This window comes from Ranitomeya variabilis, chromosome 3 (genome assembly GCF_051348905.1).
Source record: "Ranitomeya variabilis isolate aRanVar5 chromosome 3, aRanVar5.hap1, whole genome shotgun sequence".
Classification (NCBI taxonomy): domain Eukaryota; kingdom Metazoa; phylum Chordata; class Amphibia; order Anura; family Dendrobatidae; genus Ranitomeya; species Ranitomeya variabilis.
In genome coordinates this window covers 544,315,253-544,327,356 of record NC_135234.1, presented here as the reverse complement: position 1 = coordinate 544,327,356, position 12,104 = coordinate 544,315,253, and the positions used below count along the sequence as shown (strand labels likewise).

Sequence of the window (12,104 nt, the reverse complement as noted above, 5' to 3'; positions counted from 1 at the left end):
AGGTTTTACAAGGCCATACAGTGGATAATGAGAACACTAAATGAAAGCATTTATATTCTAAGATCAAAGTGATGAAAATCAGTAAGGGTAAGGAAAGTTAGTATAACACTGCAATCACTACAAATGAGCAAGCCAATCACTCCGCATCAGAAGAATATGCTATAATATCATCACTCATCAGGATGGATACGATACTTATCACATGCCATGTAATCAGATACTAGAACCAAAGTATAAAATACTTCTTCTGGATTCTGGGGAGAAACAGTCGCATGCAATACAGTCTCTGACAGCACAGGCACGGTCAGCAGAGAGAAATCCATAGTGTATCGGTTTCTCTTAGCAGCCTGTGTGTAGTCTTCTTCGTGTCCACAAGAGCGCAGGGCGTGTGCAGAGTGCCTCCGAAACAGTCTGTCCTTCTGCACCGTGAATGCATGGTAAAGGCGAGGAGGAAATGCTTTAACCATTTACTACACTCTCTACATATTACACAAGAGTATGACAAGCTCACCAAGCGACCTTAGCCGATAAACAGCAGATATCTTAGACTCTGTTCACATGTGCCTTGTGGTTTTCATTCATAACAGAGACCATGATGCAGTACAGGATCTGTCATATGATGGACACCAAGAGTGTCACAGGTACTGCACTAACGTATCATGGCATCTGCTGGGTACTCCACAGTTTGACTGAAAAAAAAAACTGTGTGCTGAGCTACGTTTACAACCAAATTTGCCAGGATCTGCAACGTGAGCACCAGACGTAGATGTGAACATGGCCATACTCATTATGTATAGCATGACTACATAGAAAATGACGTACATAGCATAAAAAAACAGTAGTAATCATAAAAAGGTGTGGCCGCATGGGAATCATCAGGCTAATATTTTGAAGAAAAAAAAATTAATTGTAATAGACATACCTTGTCTAAAGAACTGCTCTTGTCACTATTCCTCTCAGGAAGACTGTTCCCCGAGTCTGTGCTTATGAGAGACCCCCTGGAGTCTGCATTCCTCACACTATTTATATTGGGAGTGGATGAGGTATGCGGAGAAGCTACAAAGGAATTAAAAAGTTAATTAAGCGGTAAATAATCTAAAAAAACATGCTAATTTGATTGAGTATAGAATTAGTCTGGTTGAGGAAGGGGATGCCGGCGAAACGCTACCACAAACGGGCTATGTTCACTCACCTGTGCCAGAGATAACACCGAAAAGATCCTTATGGAGGTTATTATCCAATGTGTTGCCTGGCTTCTGTGGCGTAACCAGTGGATTTCCAGTGGCTGCATTAAGTAACAATTCATCTTTTGCATTCTTTAAGGAAGAAAAATACACGTGACATCTCATGATATAAATGGTTACAGGAAAATCTGGACTGGATTTAGCACTTACACTCTGGGGTACGGGGAAGGGGGAGGTTTCTTTCACATTAATCCGCTGCACATTTTCAATGAGGAGCCCAAACAGCGGCAGGTAGAGCGTGGCTATCCTCGCCTGCTGGCTCTGAAATGGAAACGAGATGCATGCTACAGAACAGCTTTCTAAAAGTTCTTGCCAACAAGTAATGTACTTCTGCATGTGTCCTTTAATTACTGCATTGCTCCTGGATTCCAGGCTGAAAATAATTCACGTAAGACATCCCTTTACAATCTTTAGGCTGAAAAATGTAAACCTAACCACATGGCTACAAGGGGTCCTCTCGCCAAAAAAGCTCTGAATCTAAACAATTCTATTTTTTGCGAAGAACTATGTGTGGGAGGATTGTAAAACACTCCGCACTTGTTAAAATTCTGCAATGTGGAAAAGTGTTTACTCAGCCATCTGCACATTCTGAAAGATCCACCCATAAAAATGTACACAAAACTCAAAATAGGATCCGATCCATCAACCCCTAATCCTTATATTATTACTGAGAAAAAGCGAAATGCGCAAAGAATATTTCTTAGAATGTGAAGGCTAATAACAGTACTGACATTTTGCTGTCATTTATAGCAAATGCCATTACATGAGGTCTAGATTTACCAAGTGAACACTTGGTTACACCATATACATAGAAGGACCAACATATATTTCATAAAACGTATGAGTTACCATTGGGCTGTAAACAGAGGATGTGCTGCCGACAATATGCAATCAATATGCAGACTGTAAGTGGAGCAAATTGTTCTAACAAACACAGATAGTGGCACACATTATGGGAAGAAATATGCCAATGTAAACCCAGCTCAAAAGGAATGCATCTTCAGAAAATGGACTGTCTTGGACATTTCATTGGGGGAATACAGGAAACCATGGGAATCTGCTGCCACTTGGAGGTTGACATTGAGAATACATCTTAAGAAAAAAGTTGTCTCCTCCCCTACCGGCTACACCTGGCCTGCTGACACCCAACTATTCAGTTTAGCATGGTTTAACATAGGAGGCAGACTCAGGACTGCCAGTTTTATGCCTGTTTTTGCATATGTTTTTTCCTGTACTGACCTCTCTCTCCTTTCTTATTTAGGCTGGGCTACTCCGTCTCACCCCACTATCATAGCATTTGGTGGTCAGTCTGCATCCTCTCTAGTCTGGATGGCAGGACAATTGTACTTTGACATACTCAGTAACTAGGTACATGGTATGGATTACCCTTGGTGTTTGGACCCCTGCCCACATGACCAGAGAGTGTGGCATGTTGAATGGAGCAGAAGATGGCTACAGAACTCACAGAACCACAAGATCAAGCCTGCCCAGAACAGTTAAATGTGCCACTTTCTTTGGTCCTCTTGGGCTTGTGGTGTTCTCATCCCTCAGCAATCTAGAGGCAGACCCAGTCCATTTCCTTGGCATTTCCTTTTCTGACGGCTAGTATTCCCTGCCGGCTCCTGCAGGTTGTGGCACTCTTGGCTCTCCGGCAGGGCTGAGATTCTTAATTTGGTCCCCTGCTTCAGTTGAAGCCTAGCCATGGGATTGATGCTCCCAGAAACCCTTGCGTTTGGTCACCTCGTATTCTCTTGCTTATCTGACCTTCCAGCTAGTCTGCTTTATTTTTCAGGAAGTCCTCAGATTCTCTGCTCTTGTGAATGCATCGTCCCTGGGATGCGTGTCCGATGAAGCCACACCTTCGGTGACAAGTGTTGGTAGGGGTAGTAGGGTCAGGAGTGACATCACCTATTGTGTATGGTAACTCCTATGATATCAGCTGTATATCGAGGTATTGCCTGTCATTGTAACCCTGCCTCTGATAAGGAAACTGCTCTAAACACTTCCTAAAATGATTGGAAATCATAAACTAAAATAGACCCAATGGCCAGTGTGAAAATTGCAAGATTTCTAATTTTTTTCTTAATAAAGATTATTAAAAACAAATAAAAAATTTAGATATCACTGAAAAAAACATGATTTAAATAGGCAATTTTCTGACAATATATTCACTTTCGCTCAGTGATGGCCAAATAGTAGATCATTAATGAATATTATGGATGTTCACTATCTTTCATCTCTGGTAGACTGTTGATTCATTATACATTAAGCCTTTAATCATAAGTATTGTAAGAAGGTAGAAGGTGTTTTTATTTATTTATTTTCTATAAGTGCACTGTACTTCATTAATTTTTCTATCATGTACAGTACAAAGCATTAGTAATCCATAAGCTGGGTCCCTTATATTGGTAAATGTCATATTGCTCAGATTTCACATACTCTGGTAGAATATCGATCATCAAAAGAGTGCTTGATCATCAGGCTCTTCAGCACACTTATGGCAATTTGCCGGATTTCTCGGAACTCTTGCAGTGCGTTTCCCACCTCCCTAAGGAGGAGGCCCACCAAGAAATGGTTCTTGCAGAACTCGTCTGTCAATGTGTAGTCAAGCTGCAGATCTGTAGGAGGAATCCGGGATTAATTAAAAGCTAATAAGTAATTCCATTATGTTCATGAATTTCACAGTGTAAATACCTTGGTAACAAACCAGCAGTTTAATGATATGAGCCGAGCAAACTAGTGACACTCATTAGTAGCACTGGGAACACCGTCACATATAACAAGATAAACAGTTCATCATCTGTTAGCTACCCCGTTACAATGGATGACAAGACTGGCAAGTGATTTGATTCCGGTCCTTTTTTTTTTTTTTTATTGCTACAGATAAAGAAATAAAATAATGTAACATCAAACTAAAATACTGAAGCTAGAGAACTGCAAAAACTGCCACACACTGCAAATCCTGCACCTACCTACAGAAGGGTCTAATGACTCCATTGTTGGCGAAAGAAACGCTAATTGATGAAAATAAACAAAATTGAAAATAAAAAAATCGTATAAAATAAACTCTACCTGCTAACATGATTCTCAATATTTCATTTGTCGCTATGAGTCAACACAGAGATGTTTAATGTTGGATGTAAGAGATAGAACAGATACCACAATTACTTATAAATGGGAAAAAAAGTGGGGAAAAAGGGTATGGAGATGGACTAGGGCATAGAATTTCAATTGGTAACTACAAAAAATGAAGAATAATGGACCAACACTAGATGCTGATCTGGATGACAATAGTACTTCTAATAAAATTGTAAAATCAGATTTGCTTTTTCCTAAATGTACTGCAGTGGAAAATAAAGCATTTCATGGATTTCTTCCCAACAGACAATGGACGAAGAATGGGACAACAATGGGATGCTCATCTGGGGTTCCTAACAAATTTATAAAGTACAATTGCCTCCCCAGGATAATGGCCTGGCATGAACGTTCTTGTACTCATTGTGTCCATTCAAGGAACAGAAAAACAACTTTTTTTTCTCGTTTGATATGGGGGTATTGCGCTATTTTTTTTTACTTTTTAAAGTTGTTTTGTATGAATTTTTTTTATGTATAGGCTTTTTATGTTTCCTCTATAAGTATTTTGGCAAAACAAGAACAAATATTGGAAGATATGATTTGTTCAAACCTGTTGTCAGCTACATAGAATATATGAAAACCCAGTGAACAATCCCCCCCATCAAAAAAAGGACGTCTGTAGGTCGACACTTTTACCTGGTCCTGACTACAGATGAGCAAATTTGCTTGGGTTCCCTCTTTTTCGGCAAACTCTAGCGCTTGCCAAATAAGCTGCAGAGGAAACCCGGCTTCCTGGATCGCGCCAGCTGATCTGTGCCGCAGCTGCATGTGTCACGGATGTGTGACAGTCACAGCACATGCATGGAGAGCCCAACAAACAGGATCACCACACAGACGTGACACATGCAGCTGCGACGCCGATCTGCTGATCAGCAGGAGTGATCCAGGAAGCTGGGTTCCCTCTGCAGCTTATATGACAAGCGCTAGAGCTTGCCGAATAAGAGGGAACCAGAGCAAATTCGCTCATCTCTAGTCCTGACTTAATGTATTGTGACCCTTTTAATGGAGTCAAGGGACATGTCTTGAAGCCCCCAGGTTGACCACTTCTGTTATAAAGCAGTACTAAAATGAGTGGAGGCCTATAACTGGGCATCTATGTTCCATGCTAGTAGCAAACTCACTGCTCCCACAAGAAGAGGAATCACTTTTGCAATCTCGGTTAGGCACATTATGAGAGAAGTACAGTTATAAATACCTTGATATCTTTGGATCCTGCCCTTTCCAAACGGCATTGGCAAGTTTAAGGGAATGTAGTGTTCATGATTGCAGACGACTCGCAGAAACTCAAACTTGAATTCAAACAGCGTCTGCAGAAATCACACAAAGGAACCACAGTGATAGCGGGAAACAAGCCGATATAGAGGCGCTAAACCTCCTCACACGGATACCAGCTTTCCTCCAGAATCAAGTGTATAAAACTGTGACACTTGAGGGAAACCAATAGACATTCAAAGCAATAAGTTGGCGACACTGTACCCTATGCCTAAAATACAGGAGAGACCAGCCTTACCTTTGGATCTCCCGGTGAAAAGAAACTCATATAGTTGTTAATTTGCTTGAAAACAAATCCCCGGTCCATAAATGTGAAGCACCTCTGTAAAACAGAAGAGATAATTAGCTTCCATAACACATAATATTCTGTGTAAGGCGTTCCTGATGATTTTGCATTACCAGTAGCACAACTATATAATGACTCAGCTTAGATAACTTTATACCTAGGGATAAAGAACAAAGCCTTCTTACCTTTATGAAGAATGCAAGGCTGTGATTAGCATTTCTGGAAGCCTCGGCATTGTCCTTGTACTTGTGTGTGATGTGCGGCATAAGCATGTTAACCAGGGTTTCTACCGCATGATGAAAAGAAGCAGTAAATCTTTGGTTCCTTAGTAACTGGAAAGACGAAAAATAAAGTATAGTAACAAGCCCGACTGGATTCGTGCTCCTTTCTTTAATACATTTTCCTACTCCAAAACAATTTTAGTTAAACTTAAAACAAGTTCTTTCCGTTTAGATGAGATTTGTTGAATTTGTTACAGAACTTCTAACTTGCATGCTTTAGTAAATGATCATATTTCCCAAGAAATATCAATCCTAGATCATGTTTTGTTAAATCTCAGTTATTTTTCCTGGTAACATGTGAATATACTGACAACTGGACATTACCATTCTGCTTTCAGCTTGGCTGAAACAATATTTAGTCTGTAATGATATTGTTCAATTGTCCAAAAAAAACCTTTTGGCAAGGGTAATGGTAACAGCCAAGTGTAAATGCATTGATACATTTCCAAAAAGAATAACAGAGGAACAAGACAATGTAAAAGTTATGAAATGATGAAACATGTTTTCACAATGAGTAGAAGTAGTTATAGATATATCAAAAGACAGGTTGCAGGGAGCTGGGCAGATAGCTTGTGCAGCAAGTAGTACTGTTACTGCACAGAAATGGCATAAAAACAGTGAATGCACCTTCAGCTGGTGTCAGATGTACCATAACTCCAATCTCAGCCGTTTAACCCTCAAGGTGCACCAGTAAATAAAGACTGTGGAATCTAAGCGGTTTTACACAGGGTTATCAATAACCCTGTAAACCTGACATCACCCCTATAACATAATGGGGTGCTCAAGGGTGCCATGGCATAAACACCTTGACGAGCCTAACACCAATGATTATTCACCACTGCAAGAGGAAAAAACCTATAAGTGCATATATATATACACACACACACACTACTCACAAAAAGTTAGGGATATTTGGTTTTTGGGCAAAATTTCAAGCTGAACCTAAAATGCACACTAACCTATTCAGGTTAATTTAATGTGACAGTCTTTAAACTTCTGAATACACGTCCAACTGCTCAATGTTCAGTACTTTTTGCACAACTTGCTGTTCCCTAACAAGGAGCTTAACGGCAAAATTAACCCCTTCACCCCCAAGGGTGGTTTGCACGTTATGGACCAGGCCAATTTTTACAATTCTGACCACTGTCCCTTTATGAGGTTATAACTCTGGAACGCTTCAACGGATCCTGGTGATTCTGACATTGTTTTCTCGTGACATATGGTACTTCATGATAGTGGTAAAATTTCTTTGATATTACCTGTGTTTATTTGTGAAAAAAATGGAAATTTGGTGAAAATTTCACAATTTTCCAAATTTGAATTTTTATGCAATTAAATCACAGTGATATGTCACACAAAATACTTAATAAGTAACATTTCCCACATGTCTACTTTACATCAGCATCATTTTGGAACCAAAATTTTTTTTTGTTAGGGAGTTATAAGGGTTAAAAGTTGACCAGCAATTTCTCATTTTTACAACACCATTTTTTTTATGGACCACATCTCATTTGAAGTCATTTTGAGGGGTCTATATGATAGAAAATACCCAAGTGTGACACCATTCTAAAAATTGCACCCCTCAAGGTGCTCAAAACCACATTCAAAAAGTTTATTAACCCTTCAGGTGTTTCACAGGAATTTTTGGAATGTTTAAATAAAAATGAACATTTAACTTTTTTTCACACAAAATGTAATTCAGCTCCAATTTGTTTTATTTTACCAAGGGTAACAGGAGAAAATGGACCCCAAAAGATGTTATACAATTTGTCCTGAGTACGCCGATACCCCATATGTGGGGGTAAACCACTGTTTGGGCGCATGGGAGAGCTCGGAAGGGAAGGAGCGCCGTTTGACTTTTCACTGCAAAATTGACTGGAATTGAGATGGGACGCCATGTTGCGTTTGGAGAGCCACTGATGTGCCTAAACATTGAAACCCCCCCACAAGTGACACCATTTTGGAAAGTAGACCCCCTAAGGAACTTATCTAGAGGTGTGGTGAGCACTTTGACCCACCAAGTGCTTCACAGAAGTTTATAATGCAGAGCCGTAAAAATAAAACAAAAATTTTTTCCCACAAAAATTATATTTTAGCCCCCAGTTTTGTATTTTCCCGAGGGTAACAGGAGAAATTGGACCCCAAAAGTTGTTGTCCAATTTGTCCTGAGTATTTGAACCCCTAAGTGTTTCACTACAGTTTATAACGCAGAGCCGTGCAAATAAAAAATTTTTTTTTTTCCACAAAAATTATTTTTTAGCCCCCAGTTTTGTATTTTTCCAAGGGTAACAGGAGAAATTAGACCATATATATTGTTGTCCAATTTGTCCTGAGTACGTTGATACCTGATATCTGGGGGTGAACCACCGTTTGAGCGCATGGCAGAGCTCGGAAGGGAAGGAGCATCATTTGCAATGCAGACTTAGATGGATTGGTCTGCAGGCGTGACATTGCGTTTGCAGAGCCCCTAATGTACCTAAACAGTAGAAACCCCCCACAAGTGACACCATTTTGGAAAGTAGACCCCCTAAGGAACTCATCTAGATGTGTTGTGAGAGCTTTGAACCCCCTAGTGTTTCACTACAGTTTATAACGCAGAGCCATGCAAATAAAAAAAAATTTTTTTTTCCACAAAAATTATTTTTTAGCCCCAGTTTTGTATTTTCCCAAGGGTAACAGGAGACATTGGACCCCAAAAGTTGTTCTCCAATGTGTTCCGAGTACGCTGATACCCCATATGTTGGGGTAAACCCCTGTTTGGGCACACGGGAGAGCTTGGAAGGGAAGGAGCACTGTTTTACTTTTTCAACGCAGAATTGGCTGGAATTGAAATGGGACGCCATGTCACATTTGGAGAGCCCCTGATGTGCCTAAACAGTGGAAACCCCCCAATTATAACTGAAACCCTAATCCACACACACCCCTAACCCTAATCCCAACGGTAACCCTAACCACACCCTCTAACCCAGACACACCCCTAACCCTAATCCCAACCCTATTCCCAACCGTAAATGTAATCCAAACCCTAACCCTAACTTTAGCCCCAACCCTGACCCTAACTTTAGCCCCAACCCTAAATGTAGCCCTAACCCAAGCCCTAGCCCTAACCCTAGCCCTAACCCTAGCCCTAACCCTAATGGGAAAATGGAAATAAATACATTTTTTAATTTTTTTTTTATTTTTCCCTAACTAAGGCTACGTTCACATTAGCGTTCTGCGCCGCAGCGTCGGGCGCCGCAGCGTCGCCGCATGCGTCATGCGCCCCTATATTTAACATGGGGGCGCATGGACATGCGTTGCACTTGCGTTTTGCGAGGCATGCGTCACTGCGGCGCACGCGTCATGGCGCAGAGGACGCAGCAAGTTGCATTTTTTGTGCGTACAAAATCAAGCAAAAAAAGGATGCATGCGTCGCAAAACGCAGCGTTGTGCATGCGGTGTTCCTGCGTTGTGCCGCCGACGCTGCGGCGCACAACGCAAATGTGAACGTAGCCTAAGCGGGTGATGAAGGGGGGTTTGATTTACTTTTATAGCGGGTTATTTAGCGGATTTTTATGATTGGCAGCCGTCACACACTGAAAGACGCTTTTTATTGCAAAAAATATTTTTTGCGTTACCACATTTTGAGAGCTATAATTTTTCCATATTTGAGTCCACAGAGTCATGTGAGGTCTTGTTTTTTGCGGGACGAGTTGACGTTTTTATTGGTAACATGTTCGGGCACGGGAGATTTTTTGATCGCTTTTTATTCCGATTTTTGTGAGGCAGAATGACCAAAACCCAGCTATTCATTAATTTCTTTTGGGGGAGGCGTTTATACCGTTCCGCGTTTGGTAAAATTGATAAAGCAGTTTTATTCTTCGGGTCAGTACGATTACAGCGATATCTCATTTACATCATTTTTTTATGTTTTGGCGCTTTTATACGATAAAAACTATTTTATAGAAAAAATAATTATTTTGGCATCGCTTTATTCTGAGGACTATAACTTTTTTATTTTTTCGCTGATGATGGTGTATGGCGCCTCGTTTTTTGCGGGACAAGATGACGTTTTCAGCGGTACCATGGTTATTTATATCCGTCTTTTTGATTGCGTGTTATTCCACTTTTTGATTGGCGGTATGAGAATAAAGCGTTGTTTTTTGCCTCGTGTTTTTTTTTTTTTTACGGTGTTCACTGAAGGGGTTAACTAGTTATGTAGTTTTATAGGTGGGGTCGTTACGGACGCGGCGATACTAAATATGTGTACTTTTATTGTTTGATTTTTTTTTATTTAGATAAAGAAATGTATTTATGGGAATAATTTTTTTTTTAATTTATTTATTTAGGAATTTTTTTTTTTTTTTTTACACATGTGGACATTTTTTTTAAACTTTTTTACTTTGTCCCAGGGGGGGACATCACAGATCGGTGATTTGACAGTGTGCACAGCACTCTGTCATATCACCGATCTCACTGACAGGGCTGCAGGCTTACCAGCGTCTGCACTGAGCAGACACTCGGTAAGCCACCTCCTTCCCTGCAGGACCCGGATGCCGCGGCCATCTTGGATCCGGGACCTGCAGCGAGGAAGGAGGTAGGAGACCCTCGGAGCAACGCGATCACATCGCGTTGCTCCGGGGGTCTCAGGGAAGCCCGCAGGGAGCCCCCTCCCTGCGCGATGCTTCCCTATACCGCCGGTACACCGCGATCATGTTTGATCGCGGTGTGCCGGGGGTTAATGTGCCGGGGGCGGTCCGTGACCGCTCCTGGCACATAGTGCCGGATGTCAGCTGCGATAGTCAGCTGACACCCGGCCGCGCTCACGGGGGGAGCTGATACCCGATATGTGGGGGGGAACCACCGTTTGAGCGCATGGCATTGCTCGGAAGGGAAGGAGCATCATTTGGAATGCAGACTTAGATGGATTGGTCTGCAGGTGTCACATTGCGTTTGCAGAGCCCCTAATGTACCTAAACAGTAGAAACCCCCCACAAGTGACCCAATATTGGAAACTAGACCCCCCAAGGAACTTATCTAGCTGTGTCGTGAGAGCTTTGAACCCCCAAGTGTTTCACTACAGTTTATAACGAAGAGCGGTGCAAATAAAAAATATTTTTTTTTTCCACAAAAATTATTTTTTAGCCCCCAGTTTTGTATTTTCCCAAGGGTAACAGGAGAAATTGGACCCCAAAAGTTGTTCTCCAATGTGTCCTGAGTACGCTGATACCCCATATGTTGGGGTAAACCCCTGTTTGGGCGAACGGGAGAGCTCGGAAGGGAAGGAGCACTGTTTTACTTTTTCAACGCAGAATTGGCTGGAATTGAGATCGGACGCCATGTCGCGTTTGGAGAGCCCCTGATGTGCCTAAACAGTGGAAACCCCCCAATTATAACTGAAACCCTAAACCAAACACACCCCTAACCCTAATCCCAACGGTAACCCTCACCACACCTCTAACACACCCCTAACCCTAATCCCAACCCTATTCCCAACCGTAAATGTAATCCAAACCCTAACCCTAACTTTAGCCCCACACCTAACCCTAACTTTAGCCCCAACCCTAACTGTAGCCTTAACCCTAGCCCCAACCCTAACCCTAACCCTAGCCCTAACGGGAAAATGGAAATAAATACATTTTTTTAATTTTTCCCTAACTAAGGGGGTGATGAAGGGGGGTTTGATTTACTTTTATAGCGGGTTTTTTAGCGGATTTTTATGATTGGCAGCCGTCACACACTGAAAGACGCTTTTTATTGCAAAAAAATATTTTTTGCATTAGCACATTTTGAGAGCTATAATTTTTCCATATTTGAGTCCACAGAGTCATGTGAGGTCTTGTTTTTTGCGGGACGAGTTGACGTTTTTATTGGTAACATGTTCGGGCACGGGAGATTTTTTCATCG

General features: G+C 41.4%; 1 protein-coding gene across 21 annotated transcripts in view; it reads right to left on the bottom strand.

The window, feature by feature from the left end:
- The window catches only part of DOCK9 (dedicator of cytokinesis 9), a 310,144-nt gene that overhangs the window by 70,130 nt on the left and 227,910 nt on the right, over positions 1-12,104 (bottom strand). For all 21 annotated transcript variants that reach the window (XM_077297092.1, XM_077297094.1, XM_077297097.1 and 18 more), the window contains 7 exons: positions 6,123-6,269; positions 5,890-5,973; positions 5,575-5,686; positions 3,684-3,862; positions 1,395-1,505; positions 1,193-1,316; positions 923-1,056 (listed from right to left, as the gene is read on the bottom strand). In XM_077297092.1, coding sequence (XP_077153207.1) covers positions 923-1,056; positions 1,193-1,316; positions 1,395-1,505; positions 3,684-3,862; positions 5,575-5,686; positions 5,890-5,973; positions 6,123-6,269 — 891 coding nt within the window. The remainder of the gene's footprint in view (positions 1-922; positions 1,057-1,192; positions 1,317-1,394; positions 1,506-3,683; positions 3,863-5,574; positions 5,687-5,889; positions 5,974-6,122; positions 6,270-12,104) is intronic.